At 39.8% G+C, this 12,774-nt stretch overlaps 1 protein-coding gene across 2 annotated transcripts in view; it reads right to left on the minus strand.

Moving 5' to 3' along the window:
• The window catches only part of TEK (TEK receptor tyrosine kinase), a 98,943-nt gene extending 98,267 nt beyond the window's left edge, over positions 1-676 (minus strand). For both annotated transcript variants that reach the window (XM_055302007.1, XM_055302006.1), the window contains exon 1: positions 152-676. In XM_055302007.1, coding sequence (XP_055157982.1) covers positions 152-203 — 52 coding nt within the window. In that variant the 5' untranslated portion in view covers positions 204-676. The remainder of the gene's footprint in view (positions 1-151) is intronic.
• Positions 677-12,774: the final 12,098 nt, after the last annotated feature.

The raw sequence follows: 12,774 nt of genomic DNA on the forward strand, positions 1-12,774 counted from the left end.
ATTTTAATCCTCATATATATTAAATGGAAAGTCCTGGAGAAACAGCTGCCCCTTGTTAATCAGTACTAACAAATGATGAGAAAGCCCAGAATCACTGTTTAAAAAAAAAAAAAAACAAAACACTAAATTTAAAAAAAAAGCCAAACCTTACCAGAAAGGAGCAGGCTGACTCCATAGAGAACTAAGCCGGCTAAAGAGTCCATGCTTCCCCAAATCTCTCCATCCAGTTTCCACAGATGTGCATGAGGTCCCAAGGATCCTTTCAAACACACAGAGGTTTGTGACTTTCCATTCGTATGTTCTACTAGGTCTTGTTTACAAGTCAGAGGCAAGAAGGAACAGCACAGAAGCGGGCTGTAACAGTCTCATTTCTGTCTGAGCACAGGGAGTTTTAAGTTCCTTTTTCCTGTTTCCTTTGTAGATTAGGATGGGAAAGGCTGTATCTTAAAGGCATTTAGTATCAGCAGGGCTGGGGGCACTGCAAGCCCTATCCATCTTGCTATTCATCAAAACACTTCTCTATTGCTCTTGCTTCTGCTGCTGCTTTTGATGCTGTTGTAGGGATAGAGGAATTTTTGTTGGGAGTCTGGGTCCTGGTTGGTGTTTTCAGGAACAATAGGGGTATCCTCTCTTAGGCGGGAAACAGAATAACAGCCCTCCACCTATGGATGGTATGTGGTGATGACCGGGCCCTTCTCCGCCTCCAACAGCTCTCCTACCACCCTGTCCACCTGGAATCCCTGACAGAGGGGCTTTCGGGTGTGGGGAGGAGTTTTGTGTTTGTTTTCTCATTTTAACCCACATGGTTTAAATTGGGAAAGGAAGGTTTCCATGATGAGAGAACACAACCCAAAGGCAATTAATTTGGGTAATTACCGGTGAGGTCAATGTACAATGCAGCCATGGACCAGAGTCCAAAATTGTCAGCCTGTTTTCTTTCACACAGATGGTTTATTTGTTGGCCTGAAGCCCAAAAATATCTGTGCTGCTGGCTATAGCTTTAATTTTTATTAACAATTCATCTACAGGTGATCTCATTTTTTAAAGTACTTAGCCTAGAAGAATTTAAATCATCTGGATTTCATGGTTTTGGCCAGTGGTGTTTCAGAAGCAAATTATATACAAAACTTAAAAATAACCTGTGTCAAAATCTAATATAAATTATTCAATTGGGATAAAAATAGCATTCATAAGAGCAGAGGGAGTACATAGACCAAAAATAAAATACCCATTGGCATAACCATACCTAAAATGAGATCAGAAACTCTAAATTTATCCAGAAGATAATTTCTCCATAACACAAACTATGACTTCAGAATAAAGTGTCAATGTCTTTGATCACCCTGCCTTCAAGCCTGAAGAAAGGACTATTTGCTCCTCCTTTGCCTGCTCACCATAGGATTTCTGTCCATAGGATTTCTGTCCTAGAAATGCTCATCATAGCATTTCTGTCCCAGGTTTTATCACATCAGTGGTGATCTTGAGAACCAATGGATGTTTCCAGTCTTCTCTGGTAGAAATGCACAGGCTGTTTTCCAGCAGATCTGGGTTCAAATACTTACTCAGCTACATGTTTACTTAATCTCTTTGAGTCTCAATTTCAACAGCTATAAAACGGCAATAATATTTACAACACGGGGATTTTTGAGAGGATTAAACGAGGCTGGCACAGTGCCTAATTCATAGAAGGCTTTTGTTAAATGTTAATGTATTCATTTCCTTTAGTCTTTCCATTCAGTCTCTGAGTTTGGTCCCAAGCAATTCTTCCAGAAAGCCATTCTTTCATCTTATGAAATGGCTTTAAGTTTGGTGTTATAAAGAATCAGGCAGGGAGTTGGGGTTTCTGGGCTCTAGTCCCAGCTCTGTTCTTCCTGTGAGGTCTTGGACGAGTCATTTCCCACTTGGAGGCCTCAGTTTCCTCAACTGTAAAATGAAGGATTTATACTGGATGTGACTAATTTCCCTCCAACTGTAATGGTTCGTAAGTCTAAATGACTAAACTGTCCCCTTATAGCATCTCTACATGGGTTTCTAGGTCCTCTCATCTGGGCACTTCAGAGAAGATGCTAGCTTTATATCTCTGTCATTGTGGAACCTAGAGGGTCACAGATATGCTCTATTTTAAGAACATGGTGGCTGAAACTTTGTGAGGTCCATTGGCCCCAGGCCATATGGAACAGCAATGGAAAGCCTTGGAAATAAACAAACTCCAGGGCACCTGTCTCCTCAGGCACAGCTTCCTCTGTTTGTGCTTGATGGCCCCACAAGGAAGTCATTGCTCACATGCCCTCCTGTTGGCTAGTTCTTGTGGGCCAAAGATGCTACTACCTCGCTTCCTTTTCTGGGCTGCCTCCATCTGTTATTTAGAAAATCATCTCTGTCTCATCTTTCCCCCATTATCCAGAAAGATCTACCCCTACCATGAATTGTAAGTTCTCTCTCCTTCTCTTATCCAGAATAGGTGACTCAGTTTTTTTCTTCACTCTGTAATCCAGAAATGTTGCTCATTTTGAAAAAGGCAGTGTTGCTCCATTATCTAAAAGAGGTATGTAGTTTGATCTCATCTTCCATGTAATCTTTTCTAGTGCTATCCAGAGTATTGAGTCTATGTAATAAATATTCCTAGATTTCCTGAGGCTATGATTATATCTCCAGTCAAAAGGCTGAGCAATTTTTCTTTGGGATGTCTGAATCTTAGCATGTAAATTCCTGATGTAAAGTGAAGATCACTGCGGGCAAAAGTGGCCAAACATGCTGTGCTCCAACTTTCTGCCCCGTGTATGTCAGAACATGAAGAACCAATCAAGAAACAATAATACAAGATTCACCAGGCGCTGTGGGGCCAATAGGTCAGCAGAGCTGACTGGCAACATGCTGGGAAGTTGCAAAACTGGATGGCATGCCAGAATTTCCAAGGGAAGGGAGAGGCCACTTCCACGTCTGGACAGGACTCTCCCCAGTACATAACGTATTAAGGAAATACCACATACTTGGACATGCCACAACCCTTCTCTAGATAGTTGGCTGTGGCCATCATCAGGGCATCTCCATCAGCTCTCCACCCTCAGCAGCTCCATCCACCTGGAAAGTCGAAATCATCTTCCCATCATTGCCTGACCAACTCCTCGCTACCTTTTCAGGTTCAGAAAGGTCTTCCCTGACTGCTTGATAGAAATCAGATCTCCCCGTTCTTCTCTCACAACACCATGTCCTTTTGTTCATGGTCCTAATCACAATTGGTAGTCATACATTTGTGTCCTTATCTTTATAATGTCTGTCCTCCTTTTCATAAGGCAGAGACCATATCTAACTTATTCACTGAATTCTCAGACCTGAGCATAGTGTTTGGCACATCATAAGCCTTAACTAAATACTTAATGAGCTAATGAAAACACTTTCATTATTACTCATATACTCACATCTCAAAAAGGTTTTGGGGATGCCTGGGTGGCACGCGTGATCCTGGAGTCCTGGGATCAAGTCCCACATTGGGCTCCCCTCATGGAGCCTGCTTCTCCCTCTGCCTATGTCTCCACTTCTCTCTCTCTCTGTCTCTTATGAATAAATAAATAAAACCTTTAAAACAAAAAAAGGCTTTGGACTCAGGCAAACCTAGATTCCAAATTAGAGCTATAATCGATTCACTGTATGACCTGGGCAATTCACATCTCTCAACCTCAGATTTCTCTTCTTCAAAATGAGGGATCTGGGTGGTTCATTAAGTTCATTAAGCATCTGACTCTTGATCTCAGGGTCATGAGTTCAAGCCCCGTGTTGGGTTCCATGCTGAATGCAGAGACTATTAAAGAAAAGAAATGAGGGGAAATAATGCCTATTTAACAAGATAATATATACATAGTAACTGGCACAAGTAAATATTTAATAAAGGCTTTCTACAGATTCTTTCCCTATTCATGGCCACCACTACCACCCCTGGACTGTTATATAGAGCTATTTGCAATGCAGAAATAAAGTCCCACACAGTCCAAGTAATGTGCTCAGCTGTGGGTAGCAGAGGGAGTATTAGTCTTTTGGCTTCCAATTTTTGCAAACTTAATATATGACTCTTTTTTGACATAGTTCATCTTTAGACTACCTCATGCAAAAAAAGTAGATAAAGAGAAATATAGGAAATATCATAAACACCAACAGGGTATACCCAGACCTTAGGAAAGTATGTGAAATGAAACTTTGACAGATAATGGAAAAAGCTTGACAACACTGAGGAATGTAGTCACTTCTCATTGTGCTTCCAAAATAGTAATTGCTAATATCAGGACCTGAGAGCACTCTACTGCCTTGCTCCAGGGAAATGAAAGGGAGCTTCCTTATGAGTCAAGCTTACTCAGTTTAATTTTATTTTTCTACACATACTTACAGCAGAACAAAAAAGAAAACCAAACCAGCAATGAGCAAACAAAATAAATAAAGCACTTGGCTGATTTGTTGTTTTCCATTCTCTGGTTTTTGCACTTAACATAGGAAAAAACAACTATAGAAAACATTAAAAATTTTTGAGACAGATTAACAAAAATATTAATGGACAATAAAAATGTGAAGAGATGCAGAAAGTACACAATGTTACTATAAACTGGTATTATATTAGAAGTATCACAAATATGTAGCAAAAGCTATAGATGCATATATTTTAGCTGAGAAAATCCACTTAAAATTTTTTTTTATTCATGAGAGACACAGAGACAGAGGCAGAGACATAGGCAGAGGGAGAAGTAGGAGCCCTTTGGGGACCCCGATATGGGACTTGATCCCAGGACTCCGGGATCATGACTTGAGCCAGAGGGAGATGCTCTCAATCACTGAATCACCCGAGAAAATCCACTTTTATGATATACCCCAAGCAAAAGTTAAAGATGTGCCCCAAAATGTATGTATAAAGGCATTATAGAAGCATTGTTGACAATAATCAAGACCTGGAAACAAAATGGATCATTTATATAAATCATGGTATACAATGAAACAGACAAATGTCAAAATCTGGTGGAAGCATACTGACAATGAAAGATGTAAAGATGTTTATAGTATATTGTTGACTGTGAAAAGTCAAAGTTTGAACAGTGTAAAATTTATACACATTAACACATGTGTGCACTCTGATATATATGATAAATATATGCCAAATGATTAAATGTTATTATTTCTACGTTGTTGGGAAACAGATAATTTTTATTTTCTCCTTTTAACGTTCTATAATTTCAACATTTTAAAAAATAATGAGCTTATTTGTACAAATGAAGATTCGGTGAAATCCTTGAAATCCTTGAAGCTGACCCAGGGCAGTAGGATGTACCTTAAAACACCCACTGGCAAATATCGAAGAGAATTGAAGTGAAGCTCAGCATCCAGGAGGTGAGCAAACAGATTTTGGTGCTGGCTTCCCACAGCGTAGCCTTGGCATCATCCTGCCCTTTGCAGGGCTGTGGTCACCGAACCTCCAGCACTATCACATCTGTCTTCTTAAGGACTTTCATGAACTTTTATGTGAACCCATTGTACTTAACAGTGGCTAGCAGAAAAGGAAGGGTCATCAACAATTAAGTCCTGGCCTTCTGCCAGGACACCACAATTAAAGTGGCAACACCCACTCTGGACTAGAGCAGAGTTGATGCCTACAGAAAATATGGAAAATACCTGACCCTCCACGAACCTCATTTACTCTAAATCTTTTTTTTTTTCTTTTAGCATCTAAATGACATGGACTATACTTATTGCTGTAGGAAGAGACACAGATATAGATGTAGTTTCTGCTTTTGAATCTCACAATTACACTGTCCTAGCATGACAACAATGCATCAAAACAGGAAAAGTTAAATAACAAAATCAGGCATTGTGTGGTTAAATACCAAAGGGTGGTACTAACAGTAAAATTTTTAGTAGTCTTTGCTTTAGCCCCCAAGGCACCAGTTCTCATGCTTGCTTTTTTTTTTTTTTTTTTTTAATTCCCCTGCTCTCTTCTTGGTACAGGAGGCATCCTTATGGATAGAATGTAAGCCCATTGAGGCAGAGACTCTGCAGTTCCTTTCAGATGATCCTGTGATATTTTCTCAATGGTTTAGGAGAAAGAGTAGCCAGGATGCCCTGCAACCACTATAAGACCAATATGCCACAGACTGAATAGACTGGGGGTATTTTTCATGACCCCCCCCCAAAAAAAACCCTTCAAAAAAGATTAAACTCCTATTCATCCTTTTTTTTATTTTTTATTTTTATTTTATGATAGTCACACAGAGAGAGAGAGAGAGAGAGGCAGAGACACAGGCAGAGGGAATAGCAGGCTCCATGCACCGGGAGCCCGATATGGGATTCGATCCCGGGTCTCCAGAATCGCACCCTGGGCCAAAGGCAGGCGCCAAACTGCTGCGCCACCCAGGGATCCCTATTCATCCTTTAAAATATAATTCATATGTCACTTCATCTGTAAAAACTTCTTTCAATAGGGAGTTAATGATTTCTAATAAACCACTCCATGACTCAGTGGCTTAAAACAACAAATATTTACATACCTCATGATTTTGCTGGTCGACAGATAGTTCAGGCTCACCTGGACAGTTCTGATCTCACCTGGCCTCCCTCATTTTTCTGTAGTCAGGGATGCAAGTTTTCTTGAGGCCATTAAATTAATTAAACAAGGAGGCCATTAGACTGAGATGGCTCTAAAGCTAGGTAGGCCTATGTAAGTAAACCAAAATCAAGGCCTGTAAATTCCTTGAGATTATGCAATCAACCCCCTATCCCCAAGAACAACCAATCCTAGATGCAACAGGTGGAAACATAGACTTCATCTTATGGTGTGAAGAGTTATAAAGTTATAATGCAAAGGGCAAGAATTTTTCAAATGAAGACTTCGGGTCATTTTTTTTTTTTTTTTAAGTTAAGTTTGTTGGGTTTTGTGCCTTGGCCCTTCTCCCAGGGGAAATCTAGAGCCATTCCTTCTTGTTTGTGGCCTCTGACCTGGAAGCAAAGGGAAAGAGGGGAGACGATGGCCTGCTACCAGCTGGAGCACCTGCAGCCCAAGTGCTTAGGCAGGGGCCAGCTGGCACCACCAAGTGGGAGTGGCTGGTGAACCAGTACCGCGACTGCTACTGCTCCTGCACGGGCCACTTCGACCTCCTCAACTACTTTGCTATTGCGGAGAAGGAGAACAAAGCGTGAGTCTGCTTCTACTGGATGGAGAAGATGCTGTAGCCTGGCCGACCGCCAGCCAACAAGTTGGAGGAGAACTGACACCCGCATCTTATCACCGCTGTGCGGTAGCATCGCCTGAGTTCCTCCCGTTTGCCGTCATTTCCGTGTGTTCCTGCCCCAGGTAGACCTATTCTCCATGGCTTCTGTACTCCTGCTTCCCTTGTACAGAAGTGCTTACTAAGGGCGTCCTGCCTGACCTGCCTTCCTGTGGACTTTTCGGAACACAGCATTGGAAGACCTTCAGGACCCCCAGAAATGAAATAGTGAAGAGATCCTAAAGCTAGCAAGGGAGGGGAGAAGGCACTGAAATGAGATGGGGTTTGGAGGTTCTTTTTTGACTAGTTTGTCGTTTTTTCTGTAAAGTTTAGAATTTTTTCAGTCTCAAAAAAAGTTATGTTTGTTGAGATATAATTTATTTGTGTGCAGTAAGATTCCCCCCTTTTAAAAAATTGTGGCATAAAACACATAACATTTAAATTATAACTATTATTAAGTGTATGTTTCAGTAGTGTTAACTGTGTTCATATTGTCATGCATCAGATCTCTAGGATTTTTTTCATCTTGCAAACTGAAATTCTATACTTATTGAACAATGCCCCATCTACCCCTCTCCTCACCTTCTTGAAATCATAATTCTACTTTCTATGAATTTAACTACTTTAGAAATCTCATATAAATAGAATCATATATTATTTGCCTTTTTGTGCCTGGCTTATTTCACTTATAATGTCCAAGATTTGTCCATGTAGTGGCATATAACAGGATTTCGTTCTCTTTAAAGGCTGAATAATATTTCATTGTATGCATATCACATTTTCTCTTTACATTCATCAGTTGATGGGCATTTGGGTTGCTTCTACCTCTTGGCTATTGTGAATAATGCTGCAATGAACATGGGTATACAAATATCTCTTTGAGATCCTGCTTTCAATTCTTGTGGATATATATATCTAGAAGTGGGATTACTGGTTAAGATGATATATCTTTTTTTTAAAGATTTCATTTATTTATTTTTATAGAGAGCATGCATGAGTGGGGGAAGGGGCAGAGGGAGAGAGAGAGAATCTTAAGCAGACTCCAGGCTGAGCAGAGCCTCTCATAAGGCTCATCTCACCATCTTAAGATCATGACCTGAGGCAAAATCCAGTCAGTCACTTAACCAACTGAGCCACCCAGGCACCCCAGTAGCTCTCTTTTTAATATTTTGAGGAACCTCTACATTGTTTTTGATTGCAGCTGCAGCATCTTACATTCCACCAATAATGCACAAGGGTTTCAATTATCCACATCCTTGTCAACACTTTTCTTTTATGGTGGCCATCTTAATGGGTATGAAATAAAAGTTCACCCATTTCTAAAGTGCAGTCATAGGAATTTAGACAAATGCAGACCTTCCTATAATCACCACTCCAATCACCCCAAAGATATCCTTGGGCTCCATTACATTAAGTACCCTCACCTAACCAATAGCCTCAGGCAATCACAGATATGTTTTCTGTCTCTATTATTTTGACATTTCCAGAATGTCATATAAAGAAATCATATAGTATCTAGTTTTTTGAATCTTGATTCTTTAATTTGGCATAATTTATTTGATTCATTCATGCATTTGCAGGTTTGAGGAATTTGTTCCTTTCTGTTCCTGAATAGTGTGCCATTGTATGGACACAACAGAGTTTATTTATCCATTCACTATTTGGAAGGTCCCTATAACTTTATTCATCTGTATAATTTAAGCTGTGTATTATTTGCATATATATTTTTTGTATAAACATTTTTCATTTCTCAGGTAAATATTGGAGACTGGAATTGTGGATTCTATATACTTAATTGTATAAAGAATTGCTAAACTTTCTGTTGTGGCTGTAACATTTTACATTCCCATTACCAATATTTAAGAGTTCTAGTTTCCCTATATCCTAGCACTTGGTAACATCAGGTTTTAAAATTTTCTTTTTCTAGCTACATACTAGAAAAAGGCAATGCCAATAGGTATATAGAAACATCTCATTGTGATTTTAATTTGTGTTTCCTTAATAACAATGCTGAGCATCTTTTTAAGTGTTCATTTGCTATTCATTTATTTTTAGCAAAATGTTCAAATTGCCTATTTTTTTTAAAAGATGTTATTTATTTTTTTCATGAAAGATACAGACAGAGAGGCAGAGACATAGGCAGAAGGAGAAGCAGGCTCCCTGCAGGGAACCTGATGTGGGACTCGATCCCAGGACTTAAGGATCACAACCTGAGCCAATAGCAGACGTTTGGTCACTGAGCCACCCAGGAGCCCCCAAATTGTCTATTTTTAAAATTCAGTTGTTTTCTTTTTGCGAGTCTTGGTGTCTTTTTTTAAAAAAAGACTTATTTTGAAGAGAGCAGAGTGGGGGGGGGTGGGCAATGGGAGGGAGATATGGAGAAAACCAAGCAGACTCCACCCTGAGCCAAGAACAGAGTAACAGGTGGTTGGCCCTGAGGTCAGACCTGAAATGAGCCCTGAGCAGAAACTAAGAGTCAGAAACTTAACCTACTGTGCCACCCAGGTGCCCCAGGAGTCTTGGGAGTCTTATATACTCCTGTCAAATATGTGATTTGTAAATATCTTCTCCCAATCTGTTACTTGTCATTCTATTCTCTTGTGTTATTCAGAGGAAAAACTTTTAATTTGGAAATAATGCAATTTATCTTGTCTTTATTCGTTTGAGACAGAGAGATATAGAGAGTGAGTGAGTGCATGAGCAGGGGGAGAGGCAGAGTAAGAGGGAGAAGCAGGCTCCCCACAGAGCAGGGAGCCCGATGCAGGGCTCCATCCCAGGACTCTGGAACTATGATGTGAGCTAATGGCAGATGCCCAACCCACTAAGCCACCCAGGTACCCCCAGTTGTATCAGTTTCTGAAAGCAGAGTGTTAAATGTTCCAACTATAGTTATGGATTTTTATTTTTCCTTTCAATTCTATCAATTTTACTTCATGTATTTTGAAGTATTTGTTAGATTTATATTTAGGATTGTTACTTATCTTTGTAAATTGACTCACTTGTCTTTAATTAATATTAATCTTTATTTCTGATATTTCTTGTTCAACTACTTTGATTTTGTGGTAATTTTTGAAATTTGTCATAGCAGACTTGTTCTTTTTTTTTAATTTTTATTTATTTATGATAGTCACAGAGAGAGAGAGAGAGAGAGAGGCACAGAGACATAGGCAGAGGGAGAAGCAGGCTCCATGCACCGGGAGCCCCATGTGGGATTCGATCCTGGGTCTCCAGGATCGCGCCCTGGGCCAAAGGCAGGTGCCAAACTGCTGCGCCACCCAGGGATCCTTTTTTTTTTTTTTTAATTTTTATTGACTTGTTCTTTTTCACAGTTACTTCTTCATTCCTCTACCCTAGAAAAGGCCATATAGCTCAAGGGAATCTCAAGTGAGTACTGAAGCAGAGCTGTTTACCAGGCGAACCATGACAAGGACAGGAGGGAGATAGGATAGGCATTTCGACTAATGGACCAGTAGACTGAGCCAAAACACAGTAGTGTGAAATAATATACCACATTAGGGGAAATGTAAGTGATTGAGCAAGTTGAAATAAGGGTGAGAAAGGGCTTGGCAAGAGACAAGGTGCTTTAATCAAACTGGGTTCAGATTTGGTATACACTATTGAGTTCTGTAACAATGGGAAATAGGGGATCCCTGGGTAGCTCAGTGGTTTAGCGCCTGCCATTGGCTCAGGGCATGATCCTGGAGTCCCGGGATCGGGTCCCACATCAGGCTTCCTGCATGGAGCCTGCTTCTCCCTCTGTGTCTCTGCCTCTCTCTCTCTCTCTCTTTCTCTCTCTCTCTGTGTCTCTCATGAATAAATAAGTAAATGTCTTTTTAAAAAACGGGAAATAAAAGGTTTTACATCAAGGAATGTCATGACCAAACTCTGATTTCAGGAAGATGACTGGAAGCAATGGGCATTTTAAATTTGTAGAGATTACAGCTAGGAAAACTCAGACTAATATTACAATGTGACATTTAGAGATTGTTAAATTCTTTTTTTTTTTTTTTTTTTAGAGATTGTTAAATTCTTAACAAAGACTCTAGTAACATCAGAGATGGAGAGAATGCCAAGTGTTAAAGTGATAGAACTTTAATGAATGAATGAATTCAATGACTGTTGGTGGTTGATAGGGGTAAGTTCAAGGTTGTGGTTTTGTATAACAATATGGACATGGTAATACTCACTGTGAAAAGGGCCATGAAGCTCATTTGTGGGGAAATATTGAAAATTCAGCATAAAAGTCTAGTATAGATATATAAGCTTGGGTTGTATATTGGATAGCCAAGTCTGAATAAATGCTCAGTTTGCAGTGGATACATCAGTATGAAGCTCAAGAGAGGAATCTCAGCATTGCTGTGGGGATGACTGAATTCACTCAGATGGCATGCAAAGTGGGGGATCCAGAGAAGCTACCACCATAAAGATTAGGTAGAGGAGGAAGAGTATAAGGGTGTGAGAGACAGGACTTGAGAAGCAGGAAGAGGACCTTTTGAAATGATTCTAACAGTATTTGTCACCCTGCATTATAATTCCTTATTTCCCTCTGGACTTATAGTTCTTCAGAGTCAAGGGCAATGGCATAGTCATTACAGATACTCAGTGAAGTTTTGATAAGTGAATACAGAAGGGCCCACATTTTAGAGAACAATTTGACCATTGAAAACAAAACCAGTGCAAATGTCTTTAAAGGGGTGGTGGTAGTAAAGTGGTTATCAAATTGTCTCTGATTCAATCCAGATATACATTATAAAAACTAGTCTTTAAGGGGTTGGTTGGTAAAAGAGCAAGAAGTACAGGGCTACAGAATCACTGATGGCGGAATCACAGGGACCCATTGAGAACCCCTTGAGTTACCTTGGGCTAACTCAGTTCTTTGAAGCGTTGTTTCCTCATCTGCTAAGTGAAAGAAGAGGGAGAAGGACATCTACTTTGAAATAAGATGTAATTTGTATAAAATATCCAGCATAATACCTGATGATGATGGCTATCAACATCATCAAATACAACCCATACATTTCATAGATAAAAAGCATCAACATCCAACTATGACAACCATAAAAAAAGAGGAATCAGGTCTCCACTGGGGAATCTACCATGCTATATGGCAGAAAAATCGTGTGCCCATCTTTCTCTCATACTAGATAGACTATGGACTCCCTGAGAGCAGAAATTGTGTCATCTGTATCTCCAGCGGCTATTTCTATAAAGGTTCATAGAGTTGAATCATGAAATACAGAGCCTTTAATGACTATTTAGGAGACATCCCAGTCTGGAGAACTTTAATATTTTAGAAAACCAAATAAAAGCAGTTTAACTATTCTTACATAAGCATGAGTTTGTTCAATTCAGTGCCATTAGCAATGATGATTTAAATGTCCAAGAAAAGCTCTCTCAAAAGAGGCTGTTTTTTGCACATAACATTTACAGTGTCCACATGTTTGTGTCCATAGATGAAACTGAAGCGATCTTGGCCAGGCCAGCCAGGAATATAGCCATCTCACTATAAAGTAATTCAATGTAATTCTCTGACTTC

The sequence above is a fragment of the Nyctereutes procyonoides genome, unplaced genomic scaffold, assembly GCF_905146905.1.
Source record: "Nyctereutes procyonoides isolate TBG_1078 unplaced genomic scaffold, NYPRO_anot_genome, whole genome shotgun sequence".
Lineage (NCBI taxonomy): Eukaryota > Metazoa > Chordata > Mammalia > Carnivora > Canidae > Nyctereutes > Nyctereutes procyonoides.